At 46.8% G+C, this 20,612-nt stretch overlaps 1 protein-coding gene and 1 non-coding gene across 5 annotated transcripts in view; both read left to right on the forward strand.

Moving 5' to 3' along the window:
• The first annotated feature begins 12,238 nt into the window (after positions 1–12,238).
• Positions 12,239–12,345, forward strand: LOC115899755. Its single transcript, XR_004059366.1, has one exon. It is a non-coding gene; the product is annotated as a U6 spliceosomal RNA (small nuclear RNA).
• A 6,658-nt stretch (positions 12,346–19,003) lies between these two features.
• Positions 19,004–20,612, forward strand: part of PPP3CC (protein phosphatase 3 catalytic subunit gamma) — a 101,966-nt gene continuing 100,357 nt past the window's right edge. For 2 of the 4 annotated variants that reach the window (XM_010365370.2, XM_010365372.2), the window contains exon 1: positions 19,004–19,479. In XM_010365370.2, coding sequence (XP_010363672.1) covers positions 19,431–19,479 — 49 coding nt within the window. In that variant the 5' untranslated portion in view covers positions 19,004–19,430. The remainder of the gene's footprint in view (positions 19,480–20,612) is intronic. The other 2 variants (XM_010365371.2, XM_010365373.2) reach the window with 1 other exon arrangement.

A 20,612-nucleotide genomic window follows, 5' to 3' on the forward strand; every position in this document is an offset into this window, starting at 1 on the left:
TTGTGGTGTTTCCAAGAAGACTTTTCTATCACCCTGTTTTCTCTTAAATAAACTTGAAACTTGTAATGTGTGCTTAGTTTGTTTCAGCCACATTTCTGTATCTTACAGGGAAAAGTCCTCTGCCAATGAGACTTAAAATGCTGAAGTTATTCTCATTCCAATTTAGTTATAGGGTCAGGGATCTGTTTTTCTTCGACAACAGAAATGACGAGTAAGATTTTTTTAAAAGTTGGTTCAATCTTATGACTACCTCCATTATAGATTTCCAAATGCCTGTTAGTCCTTCCTTTGTTAAAACAAGAATAATATATGAAGTGGCTCGTGTTGGTCATTTAATTTGCATTACCTCACTACTATGCCATTTGCTGTCAAAATGACATTCACTCTGCCCTTCAGCTCCTGATACCTCGAGTCCATTTCTGCCTGCAGTCCTTCCTGCCTTTCCAGGAGTCTGTCTGTGCATACTCAGTTACAGGACTTGCATTGTAATTGCTATTCTTTGCATACCAAATTCCTTCTGGGTGGAGGCCGTATCTGGTTTCTTTCTGTGATGTCCGCTCTGACCAGTATGGAAAGAATGAATGAAAAGACTAAATGAGCTAGGTGCAGTGGCTCACCCCTGTAATCCCAGCACTTTGGGGGGGCCAAGGCAGGTGGATCACTTGAGGTCAGGAGTTTGAGGCCAGCCTGGCCAACATGGTGAAACCCCATCTCTACTAAAAATACAAAAATTATTGCCGGGCGTGGTGGCTCAAGCCTGTAATCCCAGCACTTTGGGAGGCCGAGACGGGCAGATCATGAGGTCAGGAGATCGAGACCATCCTGGCTAACACTGGTGAAACCCCGTCTCTACTAAAAAATACAAAAAACTAGCTGGGCGAGGTGGCGGGCACCTGTAGTCCCAGCTACTCAGGAGGCTGAGGCAGGAGAATGGCATAAACCCAGGAGGCGGAGCTTGCAGTAAGCTGAGATCTGGCCACTGCACTCCAGCCCAGGCGACAGAGCAAGACTCCGTCTCAAAAAACAAAAACAAAATTAGCCGGGCATGGTGGTGTGCTCCTGTAAATCCAGTTACTCAAGAGGCTGAGGCAGGAGAATCACTTGAACCCAGGAGGCAGAGGTTGCAGTGAGACGAGATCATGCCACTGCACTCCAGCCTGGGCAACAGAGTGAGACTCTGTCTCAAAAAAAAAAAAAAAAAAAATAGACTAAATGGAATGTCTTTAAGTTCTGTGTTGGTGGAAATGCTCCTTTTCCATGGAGAGCAGTTCCTGTTCTGTCGTCCAGTCATCGGTGATGGTTTCGCTTATCCTTTATTTAGAAACGTTAAGTTTGAGAGAGGTGTACTTGTGGCCCGCATGGAACAGAGCTAAGCAAACAGGCCATTAAGTAGATTAAAACCTTGACCTTAGCCATCTCTTTGTAATACTCTTAATCAGCTAAGCCATCTAGGACATTTTTGGTGGAAGGTGAAATAACTGAAATTCAAAAAATGCTGTAATGAGTGTACTCTCCTATTTTGTTCCTTCTGTGCACTTTACCATTCAGTGATGCTTGGATTGAATTTGGGCAAAACCTACTTCAAGAAATAGCAATCACACTAAATGTGGACATGGTGTTTTTGATGTGTGGAAAAACAAAATGCTCATCTATTTGAAAGATTTTGTACTTGTCATGATCTAGGGTGAAATACCTAGACTTCTGAAGAGTGACAGGTTCAAATCCCAGCTGGAGTGAATCCCTTTCATCCTCTGGAATAAACAGAATTACATTGCATTGGTGATTGGTGGCTTTCCGCTAACTTTTTTTTTTTTAATAGTGGAAAAAAAAATCAGTGGTTGGGAGCGATCCACAGGTCGTTTATCAGCCTTCGGCTAAGGATGCTAAGAACTGCCAGCCAAAAACCAGTTTTATTTCTTTTCAGCAGATGTCTATTCTTGCCCCATGCCTTGTCAGGTTGTTGGTGTTTTTGTTTTTGTTTTTTAATGAAGGAGGGGAGTTAATGGAGTATCCTTTGTAACAGCAATCCTTGATCCAGCAGTGGGTCAGATTCCAAGATGGTAGCATCAATTATGGCTAAGGAATAACCCCAAAGTGTTCTGACCCTGGCAATCATAAGCCAAGAAGAAGTTCTACTAGGTTGTAGATGTTTGTTTGTTTCCATTTTATTTTGAGACAGGGTCTTGCTCTGTCACACAGGCTGGAGTGCAGTTGCATGATCATGGCTCACTGCAGCCTCAACCTCCTGGTCTCAAGTGATTCTCCCGCCTCAGCTTTCCAATTAGCTGGGGGTACAGGCATGCGCCACCACACCTGGCTAATTTTGATTTTTAGTGGAAAAGAGGTCTCGCTAAGTTGCCCAGGCTGGTCTCGAACTCCAGGGCTCAAGCAATCCTTCTACCTAGGCCTCCCAAAGTGCTGGGATGACAGGCGAGAGCCACCGCACCCAGACTCGCTAGATGTTTTTCTACAACCAGTTTACTTACAGATCTGTGGAACACTGAGGTTCCCTAAGAATAAACTCAGGCAATAATCCACACAGGTTTTCAGAAATGCATTCGTGTGACATAAAGCCATCAGGATCTCCCAGAGGAGGCTCCTGAACAAGTTTTTTTGATGAACTAATTCTAAATGATATGCTTTTTTTCTTTTTTTTTGAGATGGAGTCTCACTGTTGCCCAGGCTGGAGTGCAGTGGCGCGATCTCAGCTCACTGCAATCTCCGCCTCCCAGGTTCAAGAGATTCTCTTGTCTCAGCCTCCCAAGTAGCTGGGATTTCAGGCATGTGCCGCCATGCACAGCTAATTTTTGTGTTTTTAGTAGAGATGGGGTTTTGCCATGTTGGCCAGGCTAGTCTTGAATTCCTGACCTCAGGTGATCCACGCACTACGGCCTCCCAAAGTGCTGGGATTACAGGTGTGAGCCACCGTGACCAGCCAATGTGCTCTCTTAAAATATGGTTTGTTGGGACTGGGCACGGTGGCTCATGCCTGTAATCCCAGCACTTTGGGAGGCCAAGACAGGCGGATCACCTGAGGTTAGGAGTCCGAGACCAGCCTGGCCAACATGGAGAAACCCTGTCTCTACTAAAAATACAAAATTAGCCCGGGATGGTGGTGCATGCCTGTAATCCCAGCTACTTGGGAGGCTGAGGCAGGAGAATCGCTTGAACCCAAGAGGCGGAGGTTGCGGTGAACTGAGATCACACCATTGCACTCCAGCCTAGGCAACAAGAAAACAAGAGCAAAACTCTATCTCAAAAAGAAAAAATATGGTTTGTCTTCCTGCATTTGGCTAACATTTTAAATGCATCAAAATCAAAGAATGACCCAAGCTAATTAATAGGACATTCACCCCAAAATTTGACGTCAACCTTTGGGTTTTAAGAAGGAAAACAACTAATTCAATAAAGGGAATCATTTTCTTGCTTAAAATAAAGGATTAGGTCTTTAATTATAGATGCTAGTAAGGAAGAAAAATAAACTCTTTGATCTTGAGTATGCTCCCAGAATAGGCGATTCTCTCAAGTGGCATGTTCTCTAACTTCTTGAAGTTTATAAAACAAGCTCTGTTGAAGCCATTGTCTGGTTTATTCTATAGATGTGGCCCTTGAAGTGAAATAGCTTAAGCTGCCAAATTCACACAATTTAAGCATTGTAGAGATTCTGCAAATACTGTAGAATTCTTTCCCCCTCTTGAAAATCAAGAGAACAGGAGAGAGAGATGGAATTTACATTTTTCTTTTCTGGGAAAGCTGATTTTTAAAAAGGGATCATACTGAGTTTTCAGTATACATGATTCAGTGAAATATTCTAACTAAAAGGGCAGGTAAAATCTAAACAGACTGGGTGTGGTGGCTCACACCTGCAATCCTGGTGCATTGGGAGGCTGAGACAGGAGGATTGCTTGAGGTCAGTATTTGAGACCAACCTGAGCAACACTGAGACCTATCTACAAAAATAAAAATCTGGCCTGGTGTGGTGGCTCACGCCTGTAATCCTAGCACTTTGGGAGGCTGAGGTGGGTGGATCACCCGAGGTCAGGAGTTCGACATCAGCCCACCAAACATGACAAAACCCTGTCTCTACTAAAATCACAAAAAGTAGCCAGGCGTGGTGGCAGGTGCCTATAATCCCAGCTATTCAGGAGGCTAAGGCAGAATCGCTTGAACCCGGGGCACGGAGGTTGCCGTGAGCCGAGATCATACCACTGCACTGCAGCCTGGGCAAAAGAGTGAAACTCTCTCTCTAAATAAATAAATAAGTCCGGGCACGGTGGCTCAAGCCTGTAATCCCAGCACTTTGGGAGGCCGAGACAGGCGGATCACCTGAGGTCAGGAGTTCGAGACCAGCCTGACCAACATGGGGAAACCCCCATCTCTACTAAAAATACAAAATTAGCTGCGTGTGGTGGTGCATGTCTGTAATCCCAGTTACCTGAGAGGCTGAAGCGGGAGAATGGCTTGAACCTGGGAGGTGAAGGTTGCAGTGAGCTGAGATTGCGCCACTGCACTCCAGCCTGGGCAACAAGAGTAAAACTCTGTCTCAAAAATAAAATAAATAAAAATCTAAACAGAGATCTCAATATCGTCTTTATTCAGCTTTAAGGTATATTTCTACAAATCTGTTTTTCTAATTATGCTCAACTAAGCTTAGTAGAAAATAATTTTGTGTTCCTCAGTTCCCATGTTCTTTTTTTTTGAGACTGAGTCTCACTCTTTTGCCCAGGCTGTAGTGTAGTGGTGTGATCTTGGCTCACTGCAACCTCTGCCTCCTGGGTTCAAGCGATTCTCGTGCCTCAGCCTCCCGAGTAGCTAGGACTACAGGTGTGCGCCACCACGCCCAGCTAATTTTTGTATTTTTAGTAGAGACAGGGTTTCACCATGTTGGCTAGGCTGGCCTCTATCTCTTGACCTTGTGATCTGCCCGCCTCAGCCTCCCAAAGTGCTAGGATTACAGGCATGAGCCCCCGTGCCTGGCCGGTTAGTATGTTCTTTCAACATTTTGTTTGAAATGGAGGCTGATTGCATGGAAGACTGCCTTGATCTGACTGATGATCATGTTTTTTCACTGAAAAACTTAAAGCAGCCTTGTAAACTAGTTTAAATGGGAGAATCCTTGGAAAAGTATTGATGTTTGGTAATTCCTGAGCAAACAAAGGTAAGAACCAATGCAAACCTACTTCCCCAGAGTTCTGGATTGTGTCTTTATCCTCAAAAAGAACACAGATTGGCTGGGCATGGTGGCTCATGCCTGTAATCCCAGCACTTTGGGAGGCCAAGGTGGGTGGATCGTGAGGTCAGGAGATCGAAACCATCCCGGCTAACACGGTGAAACCCTGTCTCTACTAAAAATGCAAAAAATTGGCTGGGCATGGTGGTAGGCACCTGTGGTCCCAGCTACTCAGGAGGCTGAGGCAGGAGAATGGTATGAACCCGGGAGGTGGAGCTTGCAGTAAGCCGAGATCACGCCACTGCACTCCAATCTGGGCGACAGAGCCAGACTCTGTCTAAAAAAAAAAAAAAAAAAAGAACACAGGATTTTGCATCCATAAGAATGGATTTGTGTCAATTCCATCATTGACTATCTGTGTGATCTCTAACATGTTTAACCTCTCTGCATCTCAATAATTTTATGAAGTAGAAATTATAATTTTATACTGCCTACCTTGTAAGGTAGGTATAAGCATAATGAGAACTAAATATGCAAAAGTGTTTTATAAATTAAAGCTCTGTACTAGTAGTAATTAACATTTTGTTATTTGGATTCCTTTGAGAATCCTTTGAGAAAAATACATGATTGCTCATACATACTCATAGCATGTGTAAATATACTCAAACCTTTAATTTCATTTATAGTTGGGAGCAGCATGGGGACGGGAGGTAGACGAGAAGGAAATGATCTCTTGAAGCCCCTGTGCTCCAGGTGAAAAACGTCTGCTCCAGACAACAGTAAGATGAAATCCATTCACTCAACAAATTATTGAGCTCCAACTTTGCCAGGTATGGTATGACATAGCAGTGAACAAGACAAAGATCCTTCCCTTAAGGAGTGAGGGGAAATAAAAACCAAGTACTACAGATAAATTAACACAGGGTAGTGAGGTAGAGAATGGGCAGACAGTGACAGAGGTGGTCAGGAAAGGGCTCTAACCAGATGACATTTGAGTTGAGCTTTGTGACTGTAGAAGAATGTTCTAAGCCAAAGGGCCAGTCAACACAAGAATGCTGAGACAGAAATAAGCTTCGTCTATTTGAGGCCAGTATGTGTAAACAGCAGAAACAAGGCCAGTCTGTCTGGACTGCAGCGGACATGGGGGAAGAAGTTTGGTCCCAGCTCAAAGTTGACGGGAGTCAGACCACTTCGGGAAAGGTGAAGACGTTTGTTTTTATTTGTTTTAGAGATGGGGTCATAGGTCACTGCAGCTTCAAACTCCTAGACTCAAGAGATCCTCCCACCTCAGCCAGGCCTGGCTAATTTTATTTTGTTTTTAGAGATGGGGTCTCACTAAGTTGCCCAGTCTGGTCTCCAACTCCTCAAGTAATCCTGCTGCCTTGGCCTCCCAGAGTGCTGGGATTACAGGCGTGGGCCACCGCTCTTGGCCCTAATGAGGGTTTTCACCAGAGGAATGACAAATCAGTTTTATGCTTTAAGTTTAGAAAGATCTGCTGTATAGGAAAATAGACGGTAGGGGGAGGAAGTTGACAGGATATAGTGTGTGGAAAGGCGTCCCAGATTCTAAATTTTTGGCCCAAGCAACTTGAATGCCAGTGCTGTTTACCTTGGTATCTTACCTGTGGACCAATCGACTGTTACGTAGTGGTTGCCGCCATTTTCTCCTGTTCTGTAATGATGCAAACAACAGTCACAAGCAGGAAGTGACAGCAGCTTTGGGGCTCCCAATCCTTTTTTTTTTTCTTTTTGGAGACAGGGTCTCGCTCTGTCTGGAGCACAGTGGTGTTATCTCGGCTCACTGCAAACTCCACCTCCTGGGTTCAAGCCATTCTCCTGCCTCAGCCTCCTAAGTTGTGATTACAAGCCTGTGCCATCACACCCAGCTAATTGCTGTATTTTTAGTAGAAACAAGGTTTCACCATGTTGGCCAGGTTAGTCTTTAACTCCTGGCCTCAAGTGATCCACCCATCTTGGCCTCCAAAAGTGCTGGGATTACAGGGGTGAGCCGCCGCAGCCGGTCTGGGACGCCCAATTTTTTCAATTTTTTTTTTGAGATGGAGTCTTGCTCTGTTGCCCAGTCTGGTGTGCAGTGGTGCAATCTCTGCTTCGCAAGCTCCGCCTCCCAGGTTCACACCATTCTCCTGCCTCAGCCTCCCAAGTAGCTGGGACTACAGGCGCCCACCACCACACCCAGCTAATTTGTTGTATTTTTAGGGAGACGGGGTTTCACCGTGTTAGCCAGGATGGTCTCGATCTCCTGACCTCGTGATCCGCCCGCCTCGGCCTCCCAAAGTGCTGGGATTACAGGTGTGAGCCAGTGTGCCTGGACTGGGACTGCCAATTCTTATCACAGTTTTCATAAGGGATTCTGCTGGGAAGACCGAAGGGATGATGTGCCATTAAGGGGTTTACCCACCCAATGCCTGTAAAAAGAAGTCGGGGAGAAAAGAAGGGTTTGTACAGTACCCAAACAGTGGCCTGAATATCAACCTGTAAATCTATATTTACCAGTTAGCAGAAATTTCATTAGCATTTTTTTACATGTATCCAAAGAGATTACTAATTGATATCAGGCTATTATTGGTAGGATGTTGCTTTGGGCCATGTTTTGCTAATTATAAAAAATTGCATTTTTTTTTTTTTTTTTTTTTTGAGACGGAGTCTTGCTCTGTTGCCCGGGCTAGAGTGCAGTGGCCGGATCTCAGCTCACTGCAAGCTCCGCCTCCCGGGTTTACGCCATTCTCCTGCCTCAGCCTCCCGAGTAGCTGGGACTACAGGCGCCCGCCACCTCGCCCGGCTAGTTTTTTTTGTATTTTTAGTAGAGACGGGGTTTCACCGTGTTAGCCAGGATGATCTTGATCTCCTGACCTCGTGATCCGCCCGTCTCGGCCTCCCAAAGTGCTGGGATTACAGGCTTGAGCCACCGCGCCCGGCCAAAATTGCATATTTTATCTGGACGTGGGTTTTCTTTTTCTTTTTCTTTTTTTCTTTAGACAGTCTCACTCTGTTGCCCAGGCTGGAGTGCAGTGGCGTGATCTCGCCTCACTGCAACCTCCGCCTCCTGGGTTCAAACAATTCTCCTGCCTCAGCCTCCTGAGCAGCTGGGACTACAGGTGTGTGCCACCACACCCAGCTAATTTTACTTTTAGTAGAGATGTAGTTTCACTGTGTTAGCCAGGACGGTCTCTATCACCTGACCTCGTGATCCACTAGCCTCAGCCTCCCAAAGTGCTGGGATTATAGGCGTGAGCCACTTTGCCCAGCCGACTTGGTCATCTTTTTAGATCACAAGACTGTGGGAGGGACAGGTCATTCCAAAGTAATTTAATCAAAACTAAATGCACTCATGGATATAAATTAAAATATATGATAAAATATAAATATGATATAGTACATGTTATAAATAATTTATGTAGTTTTTTGAGACGGAGTTTCACTCTTTGTTGCCCAGGCTGGAGTACAATGGTGCAATCTCGGCTCACTGCAACCTCCTCCTCCCAGGTTCAAGTGATTCTCCTGCCTCAGCCTCCCCCGTAGCTGGAATTAACAGGTGTGTGCCACCACACCCGGCTAATTTTGTATTTTTAGTAGAGATGAGGTTTCTCCATGTTGGTCAGGCTCATCTCAAACTCCCGACCTCAGGTGATCTGCCTGCCTCAGCCTCCCAAAGTGCTGGGATTACAGGCGTGAGCCACCATGCCTGGCCTATGTAGTGCTTTTTATATAAAATTGCAGATTATACATTATAAAATACCTTCTGTTCTGCATAGCTATTTTAGAAATGCTCATTTTACTCTAGTTTTTAAAATGTTCTACAGTTCTCTTACCTGCATTTAACACAGAAGCTTAACATTTAATGGCTTCATATAAATAGAAACTGAAGCCAGGTTACTTTCACACAACAGTGGAAACAAGGATTCTCTGTGCTTTTGTTAAATTAAAAGTGTTCATAACTGTGTCTCAGAGGAGCTGGTCATTAATTAAGGTTTAGGAAGTACTTAGGGAGTTTCATGAGGAAATACACCAAAGGTCACAAGCCCTGTAGGAAGGAAACCCAGATTCGAAGAAATGTGTAGAAATGATAGTTAAACATGAATCTTGGTTATCTAAAATATTTATGTCTTCTGACCAATGCAGAAAGTAAAAAAAAAAAAAAAAGTGGGGGGATGCTAAATTCACCAAGTGGACATCTGGCCAGGTGGAGAGGTCCACCAGCTGAATGAATTGGGCTCTCCAATGATTGCTGGGAATTGTTAATGTCTAAAACATCACCACACCAGCAGTGAACTTAATTCTTATTTGTTAGGGAAAACAATTGTTTGGGAAGGGAGCTCAATTAGAGTTTTCTTCTTTTTAAATTTTCTTTTTTGTTTCCTTTTTTTTTCTTTTTTTTTTTTGAGACGGAGTCTCGATCTGTCGCCCAGGCTGGAGTACAGTGGCCCAGTCTTGGCTCACTGCAAGCTCCGCCTCCCAGGTTGACGCCATTCTCCTGCCTCAGCCTCCCATGTAGCTGGGACTACAGGCGCCCGCCACCACGCCCGACTAATTTTTTGTACTTTTAGTAGAGACAGGGTTTCACCATGTTAGCCAGGATGGTCTTGATCTCCTGATCTCATGATCCACCCACCTCGGCCTCCCAAAGTGCTGGGATTACAAGCATGAGCCACCGCGCCCAGCCTCTTTTTAAATTTTCATGGAGTGGCTCTAGATGTTTTTTGTTTTAATCAGAGAAGACATTGAGAAAGCAAATGAATGTTTAACTCTATTGGAAGTAGGACTTTAAAAGAAAAGAGCAGCTGGCACGGTGGCTCATGCCTCTAATCCCAACACTTTGTGAGGCCAAGGTGGATCACTTTAGTCCAGGAGTTCCAGACCAGAGGGGACAACATAGGAAGACCCCCATCTCTAAAAAAAGAAAAAAATAGCTGGACATGGCAGTGGCATGCCTGTGGTCCCAGCTACTTGGGAGGCCGAGGTTGGAGGATTACTTGAGCCCAGGGAGATAGAGGCTGTGGTGAGCTATGATCATGCCACTGCACTCTGGCCTGTAGAGCAAGACCCTGTCTCAATGAATAAACATATAAATAAATAGGTGAAGATAAAGAAAAGTGCTTCCTTCTTTCTCTTTCTTTCTCTCTCTCTTTCTTTCTTTTCCCTCCCTCCTCTCTCTCTCTCTCTCTCTCGCTCTCTCTTTTAGAACAGGGTCTTGCTCTGCCACCCAGGCTGTACTGTGGTGGTGTGATCATGGTTCACTTCAGCCTCAACTCCCTGGGTCCAAGTGATCCTCCTACCTCGGCCTCCTGAGTAGCTGGGACCACAGGTGTTCACCACCGTGCCTGGCTTTTTTTTTTTTTTTGAGAAGGAGTCTCGTTCTTGTTGTCCAGGCTGGAGTGCAATGGCATGATCTCAGCTCACTATAACCTCTAGCTCCCGGGTTCAAGTGCTTCTCCTGTCTCAGCCTCCCATGTAGCTGGGATTACAGGCACCCACCACAATGCCCGGCTAATTTTTTTTGTATTTTTTGGTAGAGACTGGGTTTTACCATGTTGGCCAGGTTGGTCTCGAACTCCTGACCTCAAGTGATACACCCACCTCAGCCTCCCAAAGTGCTGGGATTATAGGCATGAACCAATGTGCTCGGCCACCCGGCTAATTAAAAAACATTTTTTTTGATAAAGACGGGGTATCCCTATGTCATTGCCTAGGCCAGTTTGGAACTCCTGGGCTCAAGTGATCCTTCTGCCTCAGCCACCCAAAGTGCTGGGATTACAGTCGTGAGTCACTGCACCTGGCCTTATTTTCACCTATTTATATAGCAATACTTTCTCACCATAGAATATTGGAAAGAAAGAAATTTTTTATTACACCACTAAGTGACGGCTGCTATTCACATTTTTTTCCATGATAGATTATGCTCAGTGAGGGTATGAATTATGTCAGTTTTGGTTCGTTTCCATATCCCTAACACAGTGCCTGGCACATAGTCCACACCTAATTCATACTTGTTGAATGAGTATATTAATATTTTCTTGAGGTCTTTTATTTTTAAAGAAATGGAGTCTTGCTATGTTGCCCAGGCTGGAGTGCAGTGGCTATTCATAGGCATGAAAATAGTGTAATATGACCTCAAACTCCTGGGCTCAACAGATCCTCCTGCCTCAGCCTCCCAAGTAGCTGGGACTACAGGTGAATACCATTATGCCTGGCTTAAGGCTTTTATTTTATGCTTTTTTTTTTTTTTTTTAGACAGGGTCTCACTCTGTCACCAAGGCCGGAGTGCAGTGATGCGATCTCAGCTCACTGCAGCCTCGACCTCAGAGACCACCCACCTCAGCCTCCCAAGCGATCTGCCCATCTCAGCCTCCCAAGTAGCTGGGACCACAGGCGCATGCCACCACACCCAGCAATTTTTTTTGTATTTTTTATAGAGAAGGGTTTCACCATGTTGCCCAGGCTGGTCTTGACCTCCTGAGCTCAAGTGAGCTTCCTGCCTTGGCCTCCAAAGTGCTGAGTTTACAGGCGTGAGCCACTGCGCCCAGCCATGTATTTGTTTTTGTTTTTTTAGATGGAGTTTCGCTCTGTTGCCCAGGCTGGAGTGCAATGGTGCCATCTTGGCTCACTGCAACCTCTGCCTCCTGGGTTCAAGCGATTCTCCTGTCTAACCCTCCCAAGTAACTGAGCCAGCCATGTTTGTTAATAAAAATGGGGACAATACTGTATATATATGGTTATATTTTAGCTTTTTCACTTTTCAGTATCTCCTGAGGCTTTTCTCATGTCATCAAATATTTTTCTAATTTAAAATATGGTATTTCCTAACTGCATGATGTTCCATTCAATCATACTTCATATAACCATTTTTCCTATACAGATGAAATGATATAGTAGATACCATTTTGTGGCTTGCTTCTTCTGCTCAACGTAATGTATTTTAGAGATTCATTCATGTTGTTGCCTGTATCAGTAATTATTTCTTTTTTATTAGCTGAATAGTATTCCATTCTATGGAATTTTACAATTACTATCTTAAAAAAAAGCAATGAATTGTTTATAGGTAGGAAGCTAGTGCTCTTTTCCACAGCACACATACTGAAATAGGAATGATACAGAGACGATTAGCATGGCACCTGTGCAAGGATGATGCACACATTTGTGACACATTAAAAGAAAAAAAAAGAAGGAAACAGCTTCAGGGAAAGAAGTGAGAATTTACTTTTCTTGTACATACTTTTGCAGTATTTAATTTTTTTCTTTTTTTTTCTTGAGATGGAGTCTCGCTCTGTCACCCAGGCTGGAGTGCAGTGGCGCGATCTCGGCTCACTGCAAGCTCCACCTCCCAGGGTCACACCATTCCCCTGCCTCAGCCTCCCAAGCAGCTGGGACTACAGGCACCCGCCACCATGCCTGGCTAATTTTTTGTATTTTTAGTAGAGACAGGGTTTCACCATGTTGGCCAGGATGGTCTCAATCTCCTGACCTTGTGATCCACCCGCCTTGGCCTCCCAAAGTGCTGGGATTACAGGCGTGAGCCACTGCGCCAGGCAATTTTTTTCTTTTCTTTTTTTTTTTTTTTCTGGAGACAGAGTCTCACTTGCCCAGGCTGGAGTGCAGTGGTGCAATCTTAGCTCACTGTGACCTCCGCCTCCTGGTTTCAAGCAATTCTCCTGCCTCAGCCTCCTGAGTAGCTGGGACTACAGGTGTGCGCCACCACGCCTGGCTAATTTTTTGTATTTTTAGCAGAGATGGAGTCTCACCATGTTGGCCAGGCTGGTCTCGAACTCCTGCCCTCAGGTAATCCACCCACCTCGGCCTCCCAAAGTGTTGGGATTACAGGCATGAGTATCATGCCTGGCCTTTAATTTTGTTAAACCATGGGCATGTGTTACTTTTGAAAAATATATTTAAAACATTAAAAAGAGAAAAATCCTGAGAGCAGAGTTGGGTTCAAATTGTACTTTCAACTACCTGTGTGACAGTGGGTAAGTGGCTTGATGCCTCTGGGCTCATTTCCCTCACCTGTAATAGAATAATGTTGGTCCATGTGAATCCTTGGTCTTTGGTCTCTTAGATACTTCAATTGGTCAGTTATCTTTTGAATCAAACTTTATCTACTGGTGCATACTAAATTATTGCATATAAGAAATAGAGGTGATTGGCTGGGTGCGGTGGCTCACGCCTGTAATCCTAGCACTTTGGGAAGTCGAGGTGGGAGGATCACGAGGTCAGGAGTTCGAGACCAGCCTGGCCAACATAGTGAAACCCCGTCTCTACTAAAAATACAAAAAAATTAGCCGGGCATGGTGGCAGGTGCCTGTAATCCCAGCTACTTGGGAGGCTGAGGCAGGAGAATCGCTTAAATCTGGGAAGTGGAGGTTGCAGTGAGTCGAGATTGTGCCACTGCACTCCAGCCCAGGCGACAGTGTGAGACTCCATCACAAAAAAAAAAAAGAAAAAGAAATGGAGGTGATTAGTGATTCATTATATCCACAAACACCTACTGAGCAACCACAATATAAATGGGCCATGCTAGAAACTGGAAATACAGGCTGGGTGCAGCAGCTCATGACTGTAAATCCCAGCACTTTAGGAGGCAGGCCGATGTGAGTGGACTGTTTGAGGCCAGGAGTTCGAGACAGCCTGGGCAACATGGCAAGGCCCTATCTCTACAAAAAAGAAATTTAAAAAATTAGCTGGGCGTAGTGGTGTGTGCCTGTAGTCCCAGCTACTCAGGAGGCTGAGGTGGGAGGATTGCTAGAGGTCAGGAGTTAGAGGCTGCAGTGAGCTATGACAGTGCCACTGCACTCTAACCTGGGCAACAGAGAAGATCCTGTCTCAAAATATATAAATAAATAACAATTTTTTAAAAAGAAGAAGCTGGATATAGTCTGCCTCAGTAGTCCAGGTGGGGAAAACAGCCACATGTGAATAAATAATATCCACCATGCATTAGGTGGTTGATCTGTTTACAAAATGCTCCTGGTCCACAGAGGAAGGCTTTACCCCTACCTGGATGGACTAAGAAAGGCTTCAGAGAGGTGATTATAACAGGGCTGGATCTTAGGCCATGGCTGAACTTGTGAGTCAAAGTAGAGAAGGACGGGCGTTTCCAGGCTATAAGGATCAAATATCCAAAGGGGTGGAGCCCTGAACATATCCACCATATTCCAAGCCCATGCCTCTGTACAGCTTTGCCCTATCTAGAACACCTCCCTTCCTCCTTGCTCTTCACATCCCATCCTTCCTTGGAGGGTCCTGGCCCTGAAAAAACATAGCAAATGGTTTCAAGTGGCCAGCCTGAAAGGTCTCATGGGGCTACAGACAGAGAGAAGCTGTAGAGGTGAGTCAGGGTCGGGCTGTGAAGGAGCTGTTGGGCCAGGTTACAGGGTTTGAACTCGATCCCAAGGGCTCCAGGGAGTCACTGAAGGGAGATGAGAAGCAGCATCAATAGTCAGATTTTCTGTACAAAGTTGACTCTGGGCCGGGCATAGTGGGTCACACCTGTAATCCCAGTACGTTGGGAGGCTGAGGCAGGAGCATCGCTTGAGGCCAGGAGTTGGAGCCCAGCCTGGGCAACGTTGCAAGACTGAGTCGCTATAAAAAATTTTTAAAATTAGCTGGGTGTGGTGGTGTACACCTGTAGTCTCAGCTACTCAGGAGGCTAAGGTGGAAGGATTGCTTGAGCCTGGGAGGTTGAGGCTGCAGTGAGCTGTAATCATGCCACTGTACTCCAGCCTGGCGGACAGTCAGACCTTGTCTCAAAAAAAAAAAAAAAAGTTGATTATGGGGTCAGTGTGGACAATGGATTAAGAGGTCAAGACCAAAGACTCAGGGACCAATTAGGAGGCTGATGCAGCGGAGCCCCTATTCACTCCCAGCCTTTATGCCCTGAGAATAGCTGATTCTATTATTGAATCAGTTGAGATGGATTCCCGTAGAGAGCAAGACATGTTCCCTATGTCTGCCCCAAACAACCCAAAGTCTTTTGAAACCTCTACCAGGATAGGAAAGCAAGGCAATGCGATGGGTGAAGGTTTCTGGTGGTCTCAGCTTATACAGATCAAAGCCTTTCCAACCTGGTTTCCTCTGGGAGAAATCCATGGATCTAACGCCCTTTTCCAAACACAGAGATAGAAAGTGAGGGGAACTATTAGGAGCAGTGCTGGACAGGAGGGCTGCAATCCCAGCTATCGGGAGGCTGAGACAGGGAGAACTGCTTGAACCTGGGAGGCGGAGGTTGCAGTGAAACTAGATTGTGCCACTGCACTCCAGACTGAGCAGCCTGGGAGACAGAGTGAGACTCTGTCTCAATTAAAAAAAATAAAAAATAAAATAAAATAACACATTGCAAAGCAATCTGAAGGGACGTATTATTCAATAATAGTAATGGAAAAATTAACCGACTACTGTATTTTGGGGCCATCTCATAACATCCAAATAAAATGAACCTCGTTTAATGTGTTCCTGCAGTTCAGTCTGTTCTCACAGCAAGCTCTGGAGCCTGAGTTGTACCACAAAGTTATTCTTACCTTGAGGCAAACTTAGTCTGACCTGGAGGCCCTGATAGCCATTGCTCCTAGGACTGGGGAAGGGATGGTCATAACTCCTTAGGGGAGGGGGCTCCCATTCAACCTAAGGCAATTCTCTGGAGAAGGGGCAGCAATGAACTATCAGCCACCAGCCCTCAAGAAACAGGCAGAGTACGGTAGCTCATGCCTATAATCCCAGTACTTTGAGAGGCCAACACAGGAGGATCACTTGAGCCCAGCAGTTCAAGGCTTCAGTGGGCTATGATGGCACCATTTCACTCCAGCCTGGGCAACAGAGCAAGACCTCATCTCTCTCTCTCTAAAAAAAAAAAAAAAAAGCAGCAACCAGAAGATGGTTATCCCTCATGGTGAAGGGGATCTGGGCAGAGCATCCCAGCCTCTGCTACCGGGAGGGCCTATTAATATTATTATAATCCCCACATTACAAAAGAGGAAAGCAAGGCCTGAGAAGTGAAGGAACTTACCCGTGCCCACAGCTGGAAGTGATGGTATCAAGGTCTGTTTGGTGTCACTGGTTGTTGTGGGAAGACTAAGCAGCTACTGAAACAGAGGACCAGCAAGGAACTTGGAGAAAGGCAGAGATACTGAGTGAATCTCCTTAGAAAGGGGCAGGGAAGGCCGAGGTGGGCAGATCACGAGGTCAGGAAATCGAGACCATCCTGGCCAACATGGTGAAACCCCATCTCTACTAAAAATACTAAAAATACAAAAAAATTAGTTGGGTGTGGTGGCACGTGACTGTAGTCCCAGCTACTCGGGAGGTTGAGGCAGGAGAATCACTGGAACCCTGGAGGCAGAGGTTGCAGTGAGCTGAGATCACGCCACTGCACTCCAGCCTGGCGACAGAGTGAGACTCTGTCTCAAAAAACAAAAAACAAAAAAACAGGGGGTAGGGATGTGAAGGGACAGGGCTGCAGGTTGCTTACAATTACTTTGCTAAAGCCAAGCTACAGAATAACATCTGTATTCTGTAAATTCATGTATACCATGCTTGAGGACTCAATGCCCCATGTTCCACGTGGTGCTGTAGAAGAAGTTCAGGTACTACATGTAGCTTGATGATGATGGTGTTCACTAGGCCTCCGACCAGCTGTGTGACTTTGGGCAAGTTTCTTCACATCTCTGTGCCTCAGTTTCCTTATCTGTAAAATGGGGATAATCATATAAATCAGGTTGGTGTGAGGATTGAACGAGTTAGTATTTGTGGGTCTTTTTGGTTTTGTTTTAGAGATACATGGAAAGTGTATCTGTGCCCAGGTTGAAGTGCAGTGGCACCATCTCGGCTCACTGCAACCTCTGCCTCCCGGGTTTGAGCGATTCTCCTGCCTCAGCGTCCCGAGTAGATGGGACTACAGGCGCCCACCATCACATCCAGCTAATTTTTGTATTTTTAGCAGAGATGGGTTTTCGCCGTGTTGGCCAGGCTGGTCTCAAACTCCTGACCTCAGGTGATTCGCCCACCTCAGCCTTCCAAAGTGCTGGGATTACAGGCATTGGCCACTGTGTCTGGCCCGCAACGTTTTCTTTTTCTTTTCCTTTTTTTTTCTTTTGGAGACAGTCTCGCTCTGTCACCCAGGCTGGAGTGCCCGGGTGTAATCTTGGCTCGCTGGAACCTCCGCCTCCCAGATTCAAGCGATTCTTCTGCCTCAGCCTCCGGAGTAGCTGGGATTACAGGCGTGTGCCACCACGCTCGGCTAATTTTTGTATTTTTAGTAGAGACGGGGTTTCACCACATTGACCAGGCTGTTTTCAAACCCCTGACTTCAGGTGATCCGCCCGCCTTGGCCTCCCAAAATGCTGGGATTACAGGCGTGAGCCACCTTGCCCGGCCCGCAATGTTTTCTTAAACTTTTTATTTTTAGCTATCCTGTTGAGGTTCTTCCAGATGAATTTTAGCCTCTGACCCAGAAGTATGATTTGATAGGCATGGAGTTCTGGTTACTTCTTAAATGAAGAACTTCCTCAGGATATCTGAACAATTCTCTTGGGTGGAAGCCTCAAGGACCATGAAAACAAAACCAAATTCTATTCGGCCCCTAAAGCCCTCTTGCCTCCTGGGGTTACCATCAAAGAGCTATGGTCAAAATTCCAAGGGATAATTCAGGGTCTGATTCCACTATCCATCCCCAGACCGCCTATACATAAATCTATTATTATTGGAGATTTACGATTAATCCTATATTTTAGGAGCTGTCCAGTATAATTTTCTGAAAGTCCAATAAGGTAGCTGCACGTAGTTCCTGAACGCTTGAAATGTGGCTAGTCCCCTAGAGGAACGGAATTAATTTAAATTTACATAGCTACATGTGACTACTCATTGGTCACTGCAGTAATTGTTAAGACTGGTTTTGCCTGTAACTTGCGTGTTTTATTAGACATCAGTTTCAATATTTTATTTGCATTGCTAAAAGTCAAAATCCTTTTGACTTCGCCAGTTACTCAGTGAGAGGACGGTTGGAGCCAGTTTCTGTTCTAGGCTTACAGTTTTAAGGGCAGATAAAGGTCAGTTTTTAACCTCGAGATGAACAGACTGTTAACTTTCTACGGACTTGCCCATGGGGTTCCACAGTGAGCCTGGGCCGGGGAGGCAAGTACTGTGTCACGGGGAAGAAAAAAGGGGCTTCTAGCTGGGGAGTGACACACAGCCCTGGGGTCCCAGGAGCAGGGAGCTCCCTTCTCTTAGATGTGGAAAGTGAGGAGGGAGCAGGGCCTTGCTCAGAAACGGAGCTCCCCAATCCCCCACCCCCTAGCTACTGGACTGGAACTAGGATGGACACGAATGTCCTTCTCACTGTACTGACTGCACTCAACACGCGGGTAAAATGAAGCGAGGGGATTTAAATGTGTGGGTTTGCTGAATGACCCACAAAAGCTGAAGGAGCGCGGCCGGACTTATCACACTCCTTGAGACAAAGCGGGTGGGAGACCCAGAGGTGAGGAGGGAGGCCTGGGAGGTCAGGGGCTCTCTGCGGGGCGGTCCCAGGAGGCGGCTCAGAGCGGCCGCGAGGCCGGTAGCAAAATGGCTGCGGCCGGGCCGGCCTCCCGCGCTGGCCACGCGGGCGGGTTTCAGGTGTTCCCGTCCTGGGCTGGGGGAGGCGGGGGCAGGAGAGAAGGGACCGGCTGCGAGGAGGGCTGGCTGAGGAGAAGCGAAAACGGGCTGTTGGGAGCAGGGACCCGGAGCCGGAGCAGCCGAGAAGAGCGCGTGCGCCGAGGCCCACGGCCTCCCGGGAAGACGGAAGCGTGCGGAGGGCGGTGCTCTGGGCGGGAGGCCCGGCCGGGTCGGCTTGGACAGCGGGGACGCGCGTGGGGCCTCGGCGCGCCGACAGCGGCGCGCGGGGCCGCTGGGAAGTTGTGAGAGCGGCGCGCGGGGGCGCGCTTGCGCGCACGAGGGCCCGGTCCGCGAGCAGCCGCGGCCGCCCGGGTCGCCACCCTTAGCAGCGGTCGCGGTCGCTGCCGGAGCTGTGTTCCCCGCCTTAGCCGCTGGCGCCTCCGAAGAGAGCGGCCGGTGGGCCCGCGTCCTGTCAGTGGCGTCGGAGGCTGGCGCTGCGGCGGCCGCGCCCTTCTGGTCCTCGAGCAGCGCTGAGGAGCCAGGGTCGGGCACGGCTGGCTGAAGGCTCCGGGCAGCTGAGGCCGCCCGAGGAGAAGGCGGCCCCCGCGGCGGAGGCGCACGTCGGGCGGGCTCCTGGAGCCTGGAGGAGGCGGAGAGGACCATGTCCGGGAGGCGCTTCCACCTCTCCACCACCGACCGCGTCATCAAAGGTGCCTGGCGGGCCGGGCCTTCCTCGGGGACCCGCGGGAAACGGCCCTCGGCTGGGCGGCGGCTCGGGGCAGAGGGAGGCTGGGGCCGGGCTGCGCCAACCCTAGGGGGGTTCGGAGGGGTGTAGACAGGGCCGGGCGGCAGCCTCCGAGAGCAGCCTCCCGGACCCGGCGTTTGCTGCTGCACCTTGTCAGGTGCCTGGCGGTCATTGCCAAGTTCCCTCCCGAAGGGTTCAGGGTGCAGTGGGGACTTCTCCCACCACCCCCAAAGGGCCCAGAACCCCGTCTTTTTTTCTCTTTAAGAAATGACTCTGGGGAAGCCATCAGGGGTGGTGTAGGCAGGGAGTTGAGTCGACTCTTCCAAGTAAGATATTTAAGATGAGATCTTTATTGACACCCACCCCCCCACCCTTTTTTTAGGACGTATACCATGTGCCTTTTGACTCAGTTTCTCTAGATCATTGCAAGTCACTGCTATTACTGAAATAAACTTAGTATGGGGAAGTCGGATACATCCATTATATGATGTTTAAAATAAGTTTACGGAGCTCTTGGCATGGTAATGGTATTTTATTTTCCCTTTGGTTATGAAGACTTGGAGAATGATGTTTTCTGATTCGTATGTGTACCTGCATTAATTAGATTTCTCTTGTTGTTATAAGAACAAAATGTAAAGGGCTTCTTGCTTTCTAAATCTTGTAGAGTTTTAGGTTAGTTGTTTCTGCCTTTAAGAAGATGGATTAAACATAACCACTAATTTACATGCTGCTTTTATTCAGCCGTAAGACTTAGGCACAACCCTTCTCTCTGAGATTAACAATCGGTTTGAAAGCGCTATTTTGTAAGAGTAAGAAGAGAATAGACTTAGACCAGCTATGTTAGTGGTGTCTGGATGCAGGGGTTAGCCTGACAGTGGGGAAAATTATTAAGATAATTTTCTTCTTTTTCATTTTGGTATTAGAGAAAGGCAACTAATACTGGTGACAGGAATACATTTTTAAAAGGTGAAACGCCTTATTGCATGTTCAGGGAGGGGGAAGAATTTTAGTGTATAACTTAGATTTTTCCCCCCCATATCCCCAAATCAGCCTCATAAATGTTAATTATCTATACTACATAATTATAAAGGGATTTTT

Source organism: Rhinopithecus roxellana, chromosome 9, assembly GCF_007565055.1.
Source record: "Rhinopithecus roxellana isolate Shanxi Qingling chromosome 9, ASM756505v1, whole genome shotgun sequence".
Taxonomy (NCBI): Eukaryota; Metazoa; Chordata; class Mammalia; order Primates; family Cercopithecidae; genus Rhinopithecus; species Rhinopithecus roxellana.